This window comes from Rhincodon typus, chromosome 18, assembly GCF_021869965.1.
Source record: "Rhincodon typus isolate 14 chromosome 18, sRhiTyp1.1, whole genome shotgun sequence".
In the NCBI taxonomy this organism is placed as follows: Eukaryota; Metazoa; Chordata; class Chondrichthyes; order Orectolobiformes; family Rhincodontidae; genus Rhincodon; species Rhincodon typus.
Window position 1 is genome coordinate 251,181 of NC_063349.1, and position 18,798 is coordinate 269,978.

At 42.6% G+C, this 18,798-nt stretch overlaps 1 protein-coding gene across 1 annotated transcript in view; it reads right to left on the bottom strand.

The window, feature by feature from the left end:
- asrgl1 (asparaginase and isoaspartyl peptidase 1) overlaps positions 1-18,798 on the bottom strand; it is a 43,664-nt gene that overhangs the window by 14,592 nt on the left and 10,274 nt on the right. Inside the window, exon 3 of the mRNA XM_048607726.1 lies at positions 6,621-6,763. Within this exon, the coding sequence (XP_048463683.1) occupies positions 6,621-6,763 (143 nt within the window). The remainder of the gene's footprint in view (positions 1-6,620; positions 6,764-18,798) is intronic.

An 18,798-nucleotide genomic window follows, 5' to 3' on the forward strand; every position in this document is an offset into this window, starting at 1 on the left:
ATTCCTGACATACCTATAGAAAGCTTTAGGGTTTTCCTTGATCCTACCTGCTAAAGACTTCTCATGTCCCCTCCTGGCTCTTCTTAGCTCTCTCTTTAGGTCCTTCCTGGCTAACTTGTAACTCTCAAGCGCCCCAACTGAGCCTTCACGCCTCATCTCTACATAAGCCTCCTTCTTCCTCTTGACAAGATTCAACTTCTTTAGTAAACCACGGTTCCCTCGCTCGACCACGTCCTCCCTGACTGACAGGTACATACTTCTCAAGGACACGCAGTAGCTATTCCTTGAACAAGCTCCACATTTCAATTGTGCCCAGCCCTTGCAGTTTCCTTCTCCATCCTATGCATCCTAAATCTTGCCTCATCGCCTCATAATTGCCTTTCCCCCAGCTATAACTCTTGCCCTGCAGTATATACCTATCCCTTTCCATCGCTAAAGTAAATGTAACCGAATTGTGGTCACTATCACCAAAGTGCTCACCTACCTCCAAATCTAACACCTGGCCTGGTTCATTACCCAGTACCAAATCCAATGTGGCCTCACCTCTTGTTGGCCTATCTACATACTGTGTCAGGAAACCCTCCTGCACACATTGGACAAAAACTGACCCATCTAAAGTACTCGAACTATGGCATTTCCAGTCAATATTTGGAAAGTTAAAGTCCCCCATAACAACTACCCTGTTACTTTCGCTCCTATTCAGAATCACCTTTGCAATCCTTTCCTCTACATCTCTGGAACTTTTCAGAGGCCTATAGAAAACTCCCAACAGGGTGACCTCTCCTTTCCTGTTTCTAACCTCAGCCCATACTACCTCAGTAGACGAGTCCTCATCAAACGTCCTTTCTGCCACCGTAATACTGTCCTTGACTAACAATGCCACACCTCCCCCTCTTTTACCACCTTCCCTGATCTTACTGAAACATCGAAACACCAGAACCTGCGACAACCATTCCTGTCCCTGCTCTATCCATGTCTCCGAAATGGCCACACCATCGAAGTCCCAGGTACCAACCCATGCTGCAAGTTCATCCACCTTATTCCGGATGCTCCTGGCATTGAAGTAGACACACTTCAAACCACCTTCCTGCCTGCCGGTACACTCCTGCGACCTTGAAACCTTATTCATGGCCTCACTACTCTCAACCTCCTGTACACGGAATTCAGGTTCCCATCCCCCCGCTGAATTAGTTTAAATCCTCCCGAAGAGCATTAGCAAATTTCCCCCCCAGGATATTGGTACCCCTCTGGTTCAGGTGTAGACCATCCCATTTGTAGAGATCCCACCTACCCCAGAATGAGCCCCAATTATCCAGGTACATGAATCCCTCCCTCCTGCACCATCCCTGTAGCCACGTGTTCAACTGCTCTCTCTCCCTATTTCTCGCCTCGCTAGCACGTGGCACGGGTAACAAACCAGAGATAACAACTCTGTGTTCTAGCTCTAAGCTTCCACCCTAGCTCCTTGAATTTCTGCCTTACATCCCCATCCCTTTTCCTACCTATGTCGTTGGTGCCTATGTGGACCACGACTTGGGGCTGCTCCCCCTCCCCCTTAAGGATCCCGAAAACACGATCCGAGACATCATGGATCCCGGCAGCTGGGAGCCAACACACCAACCGCGAGTCTCTCTCGTTCCCACAGAATCTCCTATCTGTCCCCCTAACTATGGAGTCCCCAATGACTAATGCTCTCCTCCTCTCCCCACTTCCCTTCTGAGCAACAGGGACAGACTCTGTGCCAGAGACCTGTACCCCATGGCTTACCCCTGGTAAGTCGTCCCCCCCAACAGTATCCAAAACGGTATACTTGCTCTTGAGGGGAACGGCCACAGGGGATCCCTGCACTGTCTGCCTGTTCCCTTTCCGTCCCCTGACTGTAACCCATCTACTTTTCTCCTGTACCTGAGGTGTGACTACCTCCCTGTAACTCCTCTCAATTACCCCCTCAGCCTCCCGAATGATCCAAAGTTCATCCAGCTCCAGCTCCAGCTCCCTAACGCGGTTTCCGAGGAGCTGGAGTTGGGTGCACTTCCCGCAGATGAAGTCAGTGGGGACACTAGTGGTGACCCTTACCTCCCACAGTCTACAGGAGGAGCATGCAACTGCCCTAACATCCATTCCCACTGTTCTGAATTCCCAAACAGACTATTAAAAAAAAACTAGTAGCCTTACCAAATCAGCGCTCAGAACCTTTTTTTTGGGTTAGAGGAGGAGGATGGGTGGGAGACACTACCTAGGTAGTGTTTCGGGTGAAGAAACCGCCCAAATATATTACCTCACTTACTCACTCCAAAAATGGGAGTCACGCGAGGTAAGACTTTTATAATCGAAAAGCTTACCTTCCCCAGGCTGCCCTCGCGCTTCCTCCCGGACTCCCGCCGCTGAAACAACTGAAAGGCCTGCTGTGTTCGTCCAGCTCTACACCTTGTTATCTCTCTTAGCACAAAGCAGTTGGTTTTGGGACTGATCTTGGGACTTGTTTTGACTAATGTCAGTTATCTTCTATATTTGCTTGCAACATTGCTCTGCGTGTATACAGCGATCGATACAAATACCCTCTAACGAACAGGTTTTGAAATCATCTCCGAAGCTGTTGGGCTCATAGTTTTAGATATTTACTTTCTGTTTCTGCTAGTAGTTGTGACAGAATCAAAAAGGGCAGTTGTGGGACTTCGTGAAAACCTAAAAAGCAGGAAAGGGTTAAAGGGGGCTTAAGATCAGTGTTAAAGTCTTTAATGGCTACTTACAGGACAACAATAGTAGTTTTGCATCATACAAGGGAAACTGATTATATCAGCACTTCGTGACCTTTTAACTGCACTTCAGCGCTCAGCAAGAGGTAACCACAGATTAGTCTCACTGAACAATCACAACTAACTGCAAACGTCAGCTTTGAGTGCTTTACAGGTCAAAGTACTTGTCCCAATAGAGCAAAAACAAAAACAGAAACCATTGAGGGAGACAGACGCTGACTGTGTAAGAGTAAGCTCAGTAGTCTGTAAAAAAGACATCTGTTGGTTATATTAAGGAACTGATGACTCTAAGAATGCTGTGTACACAAGTATCTGTTCCAATATTCTATAAGAAGGCCATGTCTACTCACTGCAAGAGCCGAGGCTCAAAGACGTAGCAGCAAGTTCTCCAAATAAAGACAACTGAAGGCCATTTTACCGTGTCTCTGTCTCTCATTCCGGTTCGCATTACGAGAAGAACCCCAACATCTGGAAGGTGTGTATACTTGAATACGGAGGATGGAGGAGGTAGATGGACAGGAGTTACACTTTCTGGGGTTGCAGGGAAAGGTGCCAAGGGGGTGTTGGGAGTGAAGGAGGAATGGACCAGGGTATCCCAGAGGGAACAGTCCTTGCAGAAGGATGACAAGAGAGGGGAGGGGAATAAGTGTCTGGTGGTGGCATTCCACTGGAGGTGGCAGAAATGGGGGCTTATGGAGTGTAGAGGTACCTACCTCAAATCTATTTTTCTCCTTGTCCAGTCCCTTCCCACTTATATCCACGATTTCTGAGATGCTTTATGCCAGTTTCAGAATTTTCAGTTTGCAGGCTCCAGCCACCTCCTCTTTACCATGGACGTGCGATCCCTTTACACAGACATTCCCTATCAGGATGCTGTCAGGGCTCTCTGCTTCTTCCTGGAAAAAACACCTGAACTGTTCCCTCCCACTGCCACTCTCCTCCACCTAGCCGAGCTTATCCTCACCCTGAGCAACTTCTCTAAATGCCACTCACCTTCATGTCAGAGTGGTAGCCATGGGTACCTGCATGGGCCCCTGTTATGCTGTGTCTGTGGGGTATGTGGAACATTCCTTGTTCCCCAGTCCTATTCTGACCTCCACCCACAAATCTTTCTCCGGTATATCGATGATATAATTGGTATTGCATCCCTCTCATCTGGAATTGGAAAAGTTTATCAATTTCACTTCCAATTTCCACCCCGTTCACCTTCACCTGGTCCACCTGACTCCTCCCTTCTTCAACATTGTTTCCATTTCTGGGGATAGGCTGGCCACCAATATCCACTACAAACCAACTCCTACAAGTTAACAATACATCCTCACAACATGTTTCCTGTAGAGACACTATTCCATTCTCCAAGTTCCTCTGTCTGTCACATCTCTGTTCTGATGAGGCCAACTTCGACAAGGAGGCCTCTGAAAAATCCACCTTCTTCCCCAACCGAGGATTTCCTAGCACCGTAGTGGACAGGGCCTCAGCTGGGTCTGACTCATCTCCTGGACATCAGCCTTCACACCCTCTCTTCACTCCCACAACAGGGATAGGGTCCCCTAGCATCCTCAGAGAAGCTGCCATTTCTACCACCTTCAGTAGGATGCCACCAGACACATATTCCCCTCCACTCCCATCTGGTTACCACAAGGACTGTTCCCTCTGGGAGAGCCTGGTCCACTCCTCCAATCATCTAATCCTAGCCCACCCCTCCTGCCCAACAAACCCATGTCACCTTCCACCGGAACTGCAGAAGGTGTAATACCTGCCCATTTACCTCCTCCCTCCTCAGTACCCAAGGACCCAAACACACCTTCCAGGTGAAGCATTACTTTATCTGCACTTCACTCAACCTAGTTAACTGCATTCACTGCTCACAATGAGTTAAAGCGTAGACTGGGTGACTGCTTTACAGAACACCTATGTTCTGTCCACACAAAAAAAATAAGAAAACCAAGCTTCCAGTTGCCTCCCACTTCAACACACCACTGTTCCCTGGCCAACATCTGGCTTAGGCTTAGCACCTCATTTTCCACTTGAGAACTCTACAACCTTCTGGACTCAATATCAAGTTCAACAAGTTTCGGGCTTGAGGCATCCTTTCCATTGTTCATAGCCCACTCCCACACACACCAGGCCATGTTATCAAATGATCTGCTAATACACACAACCCAATAATTGTCCTCATTATTAGCTATTCATTCTCCTAGGCTGATCGTTACCCACTCCCTTTGTCTGTTCAACTGTTCTCTCTCTCCGAGTTCTATCGCCATCTATCATGGTGCACGTGCTTGGCAGGAGGGACATGTCAGGAGAACTGGTCTCCTGAGAAAAGGACCAAGCTTCACTGAACAGTGCATTCTAACCCCAATCCATTAACGTTAGCTCTGCAACAATGAGTTACAAAACTGGTTTTAGAGTGAGAGGCCCTGGCAAGTGCCACCAGACTGAACTATAGGGTTTGAAATCAACCTCCCAATGGAGTTCCCAACTTCAATTTATTTAGGATGAATGCGAGAGATAATGAAGGAAACATAAGGGAGAAATTGTCATTACTTGGAACATTATCACATCCTCAAACATTTACGGTATTTCAAACAGATTAGTTGCTCCTGAAGTAGTCACTTTTATTGTGCCACTCAACATGTCAAAATGGAAAAAGCATAACCCCACAAACAGAAGTGATTGGTCTTTTAAATTTAATGTTTTAGTATCAATTGAGATACAACTGATAGTTGGAATATTCTTCAATTAGAGATATGGAATCTCAATTGTACAGACAGAAAGGCCTGACTAGAATGGCAATATTTCGGACCAATGTTGTACGTCCAGGCAGGAGCATAGTTTCTTTGTGAAATACCATGGAGCACCCACAGGCTAATGTTCAGCAGTCATGGGTTGAATTCCATCATGATAGATGCTGAAATTTGAATTCAATAAAAATCTGGAGAGCAGGGATCTTTCCATCATTTACGAACCAAACTGAACCTCAAATCTAAAACTGGTTCATTATGACGATCAATGGTCAGTAAAAAGCCCATTTGATTTAATAATATCTTTTAAGGAAGAAAATCTGCTATTCTTAACTGGCTGTCCGATATGCGACTCCAGATTCACAGCAATGTAGTTGATTCTCAACTGCTCGGTGGACAATTAGGGATGGGTAATAAATGCTGGGCCACAAATAGAGCTCTGATTATGTGATAGACAAGACATTTAGTTTGTGTATGCAAAAAGACAAGACCAAAAAAAAGACATAAAAGTGTGGACAAAACGGATGTGTTTATAGGACAAGTTTTTTTTTACAATTGCTTCATTGCACAGATCTGCGGTTGATTCAAGATGCTGCTCATATTGAAGTAAGCCTGCTAAAATAATGATCTTGGGGTTCAGTTGGCAGATTCCATTCATGAAACATCACACTTAAAATTTGTACCCTTCTAATAAGAGCATCGTGGTCCTCTGCAGGGACTAGATGAGTAACAACAGAATATCTGCTGCTCTGAAACTAGGCTGAGGAATAGAAAATTAGCTAATGAAGCAAAAATTCTTTTCACAACTTCAGGCTATCTCAGCATTCTCACAGTCAATGAAATACTGTTGTGATGTAATTAAATAAAACCAAGCTTATATCAATTACCACCCCAGTTTAAGACTGAGCTCTACTGTGATTGGAAACGTGAGGACAGCTCAGTCCAATTTCTCGCTACAGTCTACAGCACCATGTTTTAAACAAAAGACTTAAAGTGCACAAATTGTCAAGGATAATTATTTTCTCCTACAATGAGGTAACACATCTAATAAGCACTGTCTAGCCCTGTTCTTCTAGGGCATAAAGGTATTTAATGACTACATCATAGGAGTAAACTTTACCTGTTCCATAACCAGTCGGGCAAGCTTGGTTGGATTAGCTATGTTTCTGACAGCAGCAACTGCTCCAGCATCCAGACTTTTCCCATCCATGATAATGGCATCAACTTCAACTTCACCACATTCATTAAGCATAGATCCACAACCTAAATCGGGAAAGAAACTCACCATCAGCCTCATTTGAGATTCCTGTTGCAACAGCATTCCTGTCATAGGACTAGTTCCAGTGTTTGTCACAATCAATTCAGTTTACTTTGGTGCCTATTTACATTTTCAATGACTATCCAGTTCACATCAAATAAATGTTTGAAGTTAAAAAGATTGATAGTTAAACAAAAGCAGACTTGCTGGAGAAACTAAGATCTGGTGGCATGTGTGGAGAGAAAGCAGAGTTAACCATTGAGTCCAGTAATTCTTCAGACAGTCAGGGTTGAGAAGGGGAGGGACTGGTATATTTATCAAAGTTTCATGACTGCAAAATAGGGGAAAAATGAGTAAACTTGCCAATTAAACAATTAAAACAAATAAACTTTATAGATAAATGTGACGTGAAGCTGTTTCACGTCATGGGAAGAAAGAAACTGAATGGGGTAGAAGAGCAAAGAGATTAAGTGAAATAGGTTAACAAATTTAAACAGATCATGGAAGCAATTTGAATTATTCAAAATTCAAAAAGTAGAGACGTTATGTGGAGCTTAAAAAGATACTGGAAATACTTAGCAGGTCCAGCAGCATCTGTGCAGAAAAACAGGGAATTAATATAGCAGGTCAATGTCCTATCATCAGAACTGGGCAAAATTATGGAGATGTTATAGGATTCGAGCAAGGAATGGGTGAGATAAGGACAAGAAGATGGTCTGTGATAAAGTTGCAAACAGGAGAGACTGAATAATGGATAAATTAGGTCTTACAGGGCCAAAAGGAATGCAGATGAGGAAAGATCTCAGATTATAGCTATTGGTAAAAATTGAACAGGTTAGGACAATTTTTATTTTAAAAAGAGCTGCTTTGATCAAGGCCCTTCAAGGGGAGGCAATGGCCTAGTGGTATTATCGCTAGACTGTTAATCCAGAGACCCAGATAATGTTCTGGGGACCTGGGTTCGTATCCTGCCATGGCAGATTGTGGAATTTGTGTTCAATAAATATCTGGAATTAAGAATCTAATGATGACCATGAATCCATTGCCGATTGTCAGAGTGAAAAACCCATCTGGCTCACTAATGTCCTTTAGGGAAGGAAACTACCTGGTCTGGCCTACATGTGACTCCAGACCCACAGCAATGTGGTTGACTCTTAACTGCCCTCTGGGCAATAAATGCTGCCTGGCCAGCAACGCCCTTATCCCGTGAATGAATAAAGAAAAAAAATAACGAAAATGCTGAACAATTTAGACATGAAAGAATCCAAAAAGAGAGGCTATAATGCAAGACAATGTCTCAGTTCCACAGGAGAACAACTCACTGAGCAAGTGGTGGGAATGTGAATGTGGATTAGGGGAATATGGCGTGAGCAATGTGGTGGGGTGGCAGTGCTGAATTGGTATCAGGGTCAAAGCTGGACATTTGACACTTCACAGCATGATTACCAATGTATGTCCTCTGCAACCAGTTTTTGCATTGACAGGCCATAATCGAATGTTCTAAACAATATAGGACACCTACTTACTGCTGTAGGAACAGCAAATCTGATTCAATAATTTCAGTCCTATACCCACTCTTTGATTTTTGCCCATAAACCATCTATATTAATATCACGCCCAACTTAAAAGACTTCATGATGTACATTAACATTTGTGTGGTACCTTATCAAAATGCATTTTGGAAATCTAAATATACTACACCCACTGAATCCATTTTGTCTACCCAACTTGTCAAACAGGATTTCCCTTATGTGAAATCATATCAACTCTGTCCGAACTTAGTGATTTACAAAGTACATTTAAGACTTCCTGAATAATAGACTTCAACAACTTCTAATGATCGATGTCAGGTTAAATGGCGTATGCTGCCCTGTTTTCTCTGTCCCTCCTTTCTTGAACAGTGTTACATTAGATAACTTCCATACCATGGCACCATCCCAGAATTAGAGATGTTTGGAAAATCATAACCAGTGCACCTACCATCTCTGCAGCTTTTTTTTTTTAAGAATCCTAGTATGTAAACAAATGAATCCCCTGGGAATTTAACAGATTTTAGTCCCTTAAGAAGAACAGCGAGAATAAAGAACAACAGTCCACAAATAGGCCCTTCGACACATGATACATTCCCATTTAAAAACCTTTGCCTCTATGCAATCCATATCTCTATTCCCTGCCTATTCATATATCTGTCAAGATGCTTCTGAAACGTTGCTCTTCTATCCATGTCCACCACCTCCTCTGGCAGGACATTCCAAGCACTTGCCACCCTCTGTGTAACAAACTTACCTCTAACATCTTCAAAAACTTTCCCCCTTTTACTTAAGGCCTAAGTCTCCCAGCAATTGACATTCCTATCCCTGGAAAAGGACTTCAACTATGCATTCTACCCATGCCTCACAATTTTGTAAACGTTGATTAGGTTACCCCTCATGCTTTGCTGCTCAAGCAAAAACAGACCATGCTTGTCCAATCTTTTCTCACACTTAATGCCCTCTAACCAGGCAATATCCTGATAAACCCTTTCCAAAGCCTGCACATCCTTTTTGAAATGTGAAGACCGGAACTGTACACAAAATTCTAAACGTGGCCTCAGTGAAGTTCTATAAAGCTGCAACATGACTTGCCAATTTTTATATCCTATGCCTCAACTCCTATTTACTCTGAAGGTGAATAATCCTCCCACATGAGCATTCAAGGCAAATTGAAAAATGCATTTCTAAGCAAAAAACCACCCTGGACACATCTAACAAAGTGTCCTACTCATCCAAGTCCCTGGACAATATTGGGAGGGGAGGAGGAGTTAAGATCATTTACCGTAACAATCTTGCTGTTTTTACATTTTCCCATAATCTGTCCACGTATCTGTTCCTCTAACACCCACAGGCTGTTGGGAGGCCTGTAGTACAATCCCATCAAGTGATTTCATCCTTCCTCTCCTGAGCTCTACCCAAATGGCCTTGCTAGATGAGCCCAAGGTGTGAACCCTCAATACAGCTGTAATATTCTCCCTGATCAACAATACAACTTCACCACCTCTGTTATATCCCTCCAATATCACATCCGAAACATTTAAATCCCAAAAACATTAAGCAGCCAGTCTGGCCCCTCTCGGAACCAAATCTCTGTAATAGGTACATCATCAAATTTTATACAGTTTAATCCAAGGTCTAAATTCATCTGCCTTGCCTATCAGACTCCTCATATTAAAACAAATACATCTCACTGCCAGTCCTGCCACGTTCAGTAACCTTTCCCTGTCTGACTGCTCAAACTCACCCTTCAGAATATCCTGCACCTGCTCAGAGACATCCTTGACACTGGCACCAGGGAGGCAACACATCATCCTGGACTCTCACTTGCAGCCACATAAATGTCTGTGCCCCTGACTATGGAGTCCCCTATCATTACTGCATGCCTACACTTTGATCCTTCCTGCTGTACAACAGTGCCAGTCTTGCTGGCATTGATCTGGCTGGCGCTGCTGCTTTCCCCAAGAGACCATCTCCCTCCAATAGTATCCAAAACAGTGTACTTGTTTGAGCAGGAAAATGGCCACAGGAGACTCCTACACTGTCTGCCCACGTTTGTCTTACTGGTGGTCACTCAACTCTTCTGTATATTACTGATTGGTGGTCTGATCAGCTCTTAACTTGCTACGACGTTCTAAATATGGAGAGAATGCAGACTGATTGCTTCGCAGAACACCTCCCAGTGTCTGAAAAAAATGACCCAGAGCATCAATTGCCTGCCACTTCAACATACTGCTGTACTCCCATGCCAACATTTTAGTCTCAGGCCTGCTGCAGTCTTCCAGTGAAACTCAGTGCAAGCTGGAGGAACAGGATCTTTTCTTCCACTTAGGTACCTTATATCCTTCAGGAGTCAACATTGAGTTTGACTATATCAGAACATGAACATCTTCCTCGATTTTTGTTACCCATGTCCTATCCTGTATGGGTTTCTTCCAGCACAGAAAATTCATTTTCAACTATTCATACCTCCGCTCAGCACCCAGTCAGCATTCATCTCCCTCCTAGCATATCAATAAACCTTTTGTCTGCTTCTCTGTTGTTTTCCTCTCTGTCCACCTATTCAACTCATACTCTCCTCCTCCTCCACCACCACCTGCCACCCTCCCCATTCAGCATAAATACACCCCTTCCCAGCTGCTTTCAGTTCTGCAAGGCATCACTGGACTCAAAACATTAACTTATTTTTCTTTCCAGAGATGCTGCCCGCACCCGAATTTCTCCAGCACTTTGGTATGTTTAACATTGAGGACCTTAGTTCAAATGAATCCAGATTTTACAGATGGCAGAATTTGAATTCAATAAAATGCTTGAGTCAAAAGTCTAAATGTTGACCATGAAGCTATTGCTCAATGTTGTAAAAACTGTTTGGTTCACTTGTGTCCTTCAGGGAGATATAATTGCCGTTCCTTCAGTTTCTCTGGATCAAAACCTGGAACTCCCTCCCTAATAGCATAGTGGGTTTACCTGCAGCAGTTCATGAAGACAGCTCACCACCTTCTCAAGTGGTTGGCAACGCATTTTAGGTTGTGACATCCACACTCCATAAATGAATTGTAAAAAATGCTCCTATATGAACTAAATTTGCAGACGCAAGGATCATTGACTTCATCTATTTTAAGAGGACAGAAGCTTTCAAAAATAAATTGGATGTTTGGAAAATAAAAAGGATTGATGAGGGAATATTTGAAAGTTTCTCTGCTTTGCAGACATAGTAGTGACATGGACCAGGCCAGACCCCCTCAAAATATTTAAGAAAGTAGCCTAGACCCTAACTTCTTCTTATTTTAAAAGATAGATGCGAAGTGGGTGTTCCAGGAGTGATGCAACTGGTCAAACCACTCGGCTTTAAGCAAAACACAATTTAAACAGTACAGTTAAAACAAACAAAAGAAAGCAGAGTTCAGAATAGCTTAACTATTGGAAAACTTAACTAAATACTCGATGCAATAACTATTATGAATTAACTGTTCCAATTTAGTTACACCCCACAATAGCACAGCTTAGCAAAAAGGCACATTCAAACAGATCCTTCTTACAGGCAAGATTCCAATCCAAGAGGGAACAAGAGAGATTTCAGAGAATGTCAGTTAGGAATCATTTACTGAAGCTTGCTACCCTTCTGGGACTCAAACAACTTGTGACGACCACAGCTAAAAATACCAGAAAGCTTCAGCTGGGAGAACTGGCCACTCCCCTCCCATTGTCAAACTGTTTTTACAAAACCCAAAGACATCATAAACCTAGACACTATCAACTCTGCCTTTACAAGCTCTGTTCAAAAAAACAACCTCGGACAAATTAACTTTTTTTAAAGGTGACAGCATCACAGCAGAGAACACCAAATGTTATATCCGTAACATTGCTAATCTTGTTTCAGAATCTCCGGGTAAACTCGAGGTCATATTTAATGACTATTTTCCATTTGAAGATGATCTACGGATTGGATTTTTGTTAGCAATGGATCTGTTCATTTACTCGGACAGTGAAACAAATAAGCTGTCACTATCAGTCTCAGGACGAGAATAGTTGGGCAGTTGTTTTTGACCGGCCCAGGCATATTAGATTGAAGGGACTTTTTGTGCTGTAGACCAGACACTCAAAGCATTCTGTACTGCAGTTTTCCACATTCTTTCTCCATGAAAATAATATCCAGCTCCTCTATTCTTCCTGCCAAAGTAGAAAACATTCTCCTATTTTCCTCAATATTTCATCTGAAAAGTTTTTGCCCATTCATGTAACTTGTCTACATACCCCTAAAGACTCTCATTGTGGTCCTCAATACTTGTTTTACCCAGTTTTCAGATGACTAAGTCAGAATAGTACACTGACTTACATAAATTATTAATATTTAAATAATTGTGGCCCCAGCCTACGTGGCATTAGTTGCGGTTTGCCATTCTGAAAATAGCTACTTTATTCCAATTCTGTCCTCTGTAACTTAGCCAGTCCTCTATCCACTACAATATATTATGACTAACATTATGGGTTCTTACCTTAGTAAGCATTCATTGTGGAAATTAGCAAATACCTTTTGAAAGTCCAAATATATTACATCTACTGGTTTACTTTCATCTAACCTGCTTGTTATTTTTACAGGGAACCGTAATAAATTTCAGGTATGATTTCTCCTTCATGAAGTCACACTGACTGTTTAATTACATTGTATTTCCAAATCAAAAATATTACATCCTTTGAATGAACTCTAACATTTTCCCAATAATATGTTAAACTGATCTATCTAATTGCCTGTTTTTGTCATCTCCCTTTTTGAATAAGTGTGTTGCATTTGGCAGTTTTCTAATCCTCTGGGACTTTTCCAATATCCAGGTATTCTTGGACTATTACTACAGTTCACCTGCTTTCTCTGCAGCTCCTTCTTTTAAAATCTAGGGCTTATACAATTAATGGTAGGGCCTTGGGTAGCATTGAAGAACAAAGAGACCAAGGGGTACAGTTACATAATTTTGAAGTTTGCGCCATATATAGATAGGGTTGTTCAAAAGGCATTTGGCATGCTTGCCTTCAATGTTCAGACCTTTGAGTATAGGAGTTGGGAAATCATATTGAGATTGTACAGAACACTGGGGAGGCCTCTTCTGGCAGACTGTGTCCAGTTCTGGTTGTCCAGTTATAGAAAGGATATTATTAAACTGGAGGGAGTTTGGGAGAGATTTACCAGGATGTTGCTGGGTATGGAAGGTTTTGAGTTATAAAGAAAAGCTGGGACTTTTTTCACTGGAGCATAGGAGGTTGACAGATGACCTGATTATTTTATAAAATAATGAAAGGTATAGATAGTATTAATGGTAGTTGTCTTTTCCTTAGGATGGGGAATTTCAAGACTAGGGGGGCACATCTTTGAGGAGAGAAATTTTAAAAAAAGACATCGGGGTGGTTCGCATATGGAAATGAACTTCTTGAGGAAATGGTGAATGTCAGTACAATTACAACATTTAAAAGACATTTGAATAGGTACGCAAATAAGAAAGATTTGGACGGATATGGTCCAGGCATAGGCAGGTGGGACTAGTTTAGTTGGGATGATGTTCTGCATGGATTGGTTGGACTGAAAGGTCTGTTTCTGTGCTGTATGGCTCTATAGCCCTTCAGGTCCAGGGAACTTATCGGCCATCAGTCTTATTGGTTTTCAGGTACTTTTTCTCTCGTGATAGTTATTGCATTTATTTCCTACACCCATTTTAGCCCCTAGATTTTCTAGTATTTTTGAAATATTAAGTGCTGTCTACTGTTAAGACTGAAGCTAAGTGTTTGTTCAACTGTCATTTCCTGTCTTCCTGTTATTATTTCCCCAAGCTTGATGCTAAACTTGCGAGTTTTGCCTCAGTTTATTTTGTTCCTATTATTTTGTTAGTCTTCAAAACTTTCTCAAGCCCTTTGGTTTACCACTAACCTTTGCCACACTGTTTTTCATTCAATTTGATATTGTACTTAACTTTGCTAATTAACCATGGTCTGTTTAGTCCTCTCCTAGAATCTTTTTCCAATCACTGGAATATATTTTTGTTGTGAGTCATGTATTTTGTGAACATTTGCTATCGTTTAATCACCATATTTTTCTGCCAAACATCTTTCCTAGTCCACTCCAGTTAACTCTGCCCTTGTTTAGCGCAGTTGTTTTTGATCTCACACTCTATGCTAAATTTTAGCTTGTGTTCACTGTTCTCTAAGGGATCTTTTATTCTTAGATCATTTATTAAACCTGCCTCATTATACATTACCAGATCCAAAAATAACCGGATCTCTGGTTGGATCAACATATTGTTTTAAGAAATTATTCAGAATACACTACAAATTCTCTCTCATGGTTTTCTCAGCTTATCTGACTATTCCAACCTAAATGCAGATTAAAGTCATTTGAGATTAATGAACTACGTTTTTAATATGCTCTATTTCCTAACTTATTCGGAGTTCTACACATCAGCTGTTGAGAGGGGGCGTGGCTATTGATGACTCATACCCACATTGTCTTTTCCTTGTTGCTTCTTGCCTCCATCTGTATGGATCCTTCATCAACGCAGGGATTTTCCTTGCAATTGTACTTATAGCATCTTGTACTAACAAAGTCACAGCATTAGCCTATGTGCCCTGCATGCCCCTTTGAAAGGCTACACTCCCCTGAGTATTTAGTTCCCAGCTCTGATCTCCTTGTAACCATACCACTGTAATGGCTGTAAGTGCATGCTCATTGACCTCTATGTGCTGCTATTTTATTTTGTTCCAAACACTATGCATATTCAACAAAACAGACATTAATGTCACCTTTTTAACCTTTGTTCCTCCTTTGTCCTGATTTGCTTCATTTTTTAAAATTATAATTCTTGTCTATTCCATCCCTTGCTGTTCCACTCTGGAAATCTTTTCAAAACAATGCAGTCATATCGTTGCTTTGCAAGTCTATATTCCCCACCTCAACCATCCCCTCCAATTAGTTTAAAGCTCTCTCTATAGGCCTAGTTAATTGACTTGCCAGGATACTGGTCCAAATGAAGCCCATCCCACTAGTACCATTCCCTTCTAGCGCAGTACTGACACCAGTGACCCACAAACTGAAGGATATGCCACTGTGGGGCAGCATGATGGCTCAGTGGCTAGCACTACTGCCTCACAGTGCCAGGGACCCAAGTTCAATTCTGCCCTCGGGTGACTGTCTGTGTGGAGTTTGGACATTCTCCATGTCTGCATGGATTTCCTCTGGGTACTCCGGTTTCTTCCCACAGTCCAAAGATGTGCATGCTAGGTGGATTGGCCATGCTAAATTATCCGTAGTGTTCAGGGATCTGTAGATTAGGTGGGTTACAGTGGGCTTGGGTCTGGATGGGAGGTTTTGAGGTTCGGTGTGGACTCGTTGGGCCAAAGGGCCTGTTCCCACACTGTAGGGATTCTATGATCTAAGCTATCCATTTGCAATCTGCCAGTAACGTTCATCTCGAGGACCCCATATTTTAGCTTAGATCAGCTCCAGCTGTTCAAAATCTTTGAGCAGAACACCGTCTCCAGTCCCAATATTGTTAGTACCAACTTGGAGAACAAGTGGATCCCTTCCCTCCCACTCCAAGTCTCTCTCCAGATCTAAGGAGATGCCCTTATTCCTGACACCTGGCAGACAACACAGCCTTCAGGACTCTCACAGCTGCAGAGAACAGTATCTGTTCCTCCCAAATTATGCTATTCCCAACCTCTACAACATTTACTCTGGATTTATTTCCTCTCCTCACTTGAATGGCTCCCCATAGAATGGTTTCAGGGTCTGCTTGTAAGAGCATTGGAATTTTCGTTTAATTTATCTGTCATGACTATGCTTCTTTCGGCTTTCCTAGCACCAGAGCGCAATATCTTCACCTCAGGAGTCACCTACAATTTTCTCATCGACATGTTGCAGAGTCCAAGCCTCCTCAAGAATCCATTTCATGGATTCCCATGCCAGCCTCAGCACCACTCATACCTTGCTGTCTTTGATCGCAGACCAAATTGGAATGGTTTATTATAAAGGAATATGACTGTTGCCTGGAACATGATGCAATGCACTGTCTGTATCTCAGACCCCAAATCCTCAATTCTAGTCCAAGGTTACTTGAGTTACAAACATTTGCTATGGGAGTCTTCACTGCAGACCACCTTGATGTCCAGCAATTCCCACCTGCTGCAGCTGCAACATATCATCCAACCTGCCATCACTATTGTCTTTAATTGAGTTCTTCATTAAAATCAGTCCAGTATCAGAGTCAGAGATCTACAGCACAGAAAGAGGCCCATCAACCAATTGTACCTGCGTGAGTCAAAAACCTAACTATTCTGGGTCCATTTTCCAGCTCAAATTTGTCTGCCTTGGCACTCTTGCTTTTCATTCATCAACAAATTTATAGTGAATGAATATCAATGAGTAGTCACTGCACCTAACTCTCATCCCATTTAAATACAGAAATGTTATGAGAGTTTCTATCTCTAACATACCTACTGGCAGAGTTCCAGATTCCCATTATCCCTGAGGTGAAAAAAATGTTTCCTCACCTCCCCTCAAATTCTCCCCTTACCTGAAATGCTCCCGGTCATTGATCCCTCCACCAAGGGGAAGTTCTTTCCTGCCTATATTGTCTATGCTGTTCATAATTTTACACATCTCAAATCACACCGAACATCTTTATCCACCTGGTCTAATATCTTAAGAGACCGGTGTACATTCTCTCATCTGACCATCCCGTCTATATCCTCCTGCAACCTAAGGCGATCCTCTCCACTATTCATCACCCCACCAATTTTTGTACCATTGTACATTAATTTACAAAGTCATTTACATATACAAGTGCACCAACACTAACCCCTGTGGTATCCTATTGGGTATAGGCTTCTGGTCACAAAAGCATCCCTCGACAATCACCCTCTTGCTTCCTGCTACTCAGTAAATTCTGGATCCAATTAGCCAAATCTCCCTGGATTCCAAAGGCTCTTACTTTCACTATTAATCTCCAACATAGGATCTTATCAAAAGCTTTGCTGAAGTCCAGTGGATTACATCGAATGCACTGCCCTCATACACCTGCTCACCTCTGAAAAATTCAAAAAGGTTGGTCAGACATAATCGTTCCTAACAAAAGCACGCTGACTGCTCTTGACTAGTGCCCCTGCCTCCCCAAGGACAGATTAGTTCTGTCCTTCAGAATTTCATCCAACTGCTTCCTTAAAACTGAGATTAGACTGACTGGTCTGTAGTTTCCTAGTTTATCCCTCGCTCCCTTCTTGAGCAATTGTACCACATTGGCTTTCCTCCAGTCCTTCAGCACCTCTCCTGTAGCCAGAGCAACTGAAAATCATTGGCAATGCCCTGCTATATCCTCCCTCACCTCACTGAGGAGTCTGGGATGCATTTCAGTTGAGCCTGGAAACTTTTGTACCTGCCAGACCACTCAGAACCATCTCTCTGTCCATGCTAATTTCTTTAAATATATCACAGTCCTTCTCTCCAATTTGTAAAATCATATCGCCCCTCTCACTAGTGAACACTAACAAAGTTTTGATTTAGAATGCTACCTACATCATCTGGCTCCACATACTAATTACCTCCATGGTACTTAATGGGCCCAAGTTCCCTAATTATCTTTTTACTCTTAATACACCTGTAAAGCAAATTGGAATTTTCCTTCAGTTTATCTGTCATGACTATGCTTCTTTTGGCTTTCCTGGCACTAGAGCGCAATATCTTCACTTCAGGAGTCACCTACATTTAAAATCAGTGTTGGAGACTTATTTTTCTCTTAGAGGGTGGTGAGTCTGTGGAATTGTTTACCGTACAGGCTGGCTCATTGATTATATTCAAGGCTGAGATACAGATTTTTAACCACTCAGGAAATCAACGATTTCGAAGGCAAGAAACTGGAAAGGCATCAACATGATCTCACCAAATGGAGGAGCAGATTCAGTGGGTCGACTGCCCTACTCTTCCTATTTCTTATGGGGCATAGGATATGTCTGTACAACAATATTATGGAATGTATTGACAGGATTGGACAATGTTAGCACAAGTTTATGAAGGCAAATCATGTTTAGCAAAATCTACTAGAGGTTTTTTTGAGAATGTAACTGGTAGAATAGATAAGAACCAGGGACTGTGGTGTACTTGGATTTTGCAAAGCATTGTCAGGTGCCACATAAGAGATTAGTGAGCAAAGTCAGTGCATGGCTAGGGGTAATAAAGGTGGCTCAGTGGTTAGCACTACTGCCTCACAGCGCCAGGGTCCCAGGTTCGATTCCATCTCAGGCAACTGTCCATTTGGAGTTTGCATATTCTCCCCATATCTGCGGGTGTTTCTTCCGGGTGCTCCCGTTTCCTCCCACAGCCCAAAGATGTGGGAGACAGGTGGATAGTCCATGCTAAATCGTGCATAGTTTTCAGTAATGTGTAGGTTAGGCGCATTAGGGATGGGAAATGTAGGGTTACAGGGACACAGTAGGGGGATGGGTCTAGGTGGGATGCTGTTCAGAGGGTCGTTGTG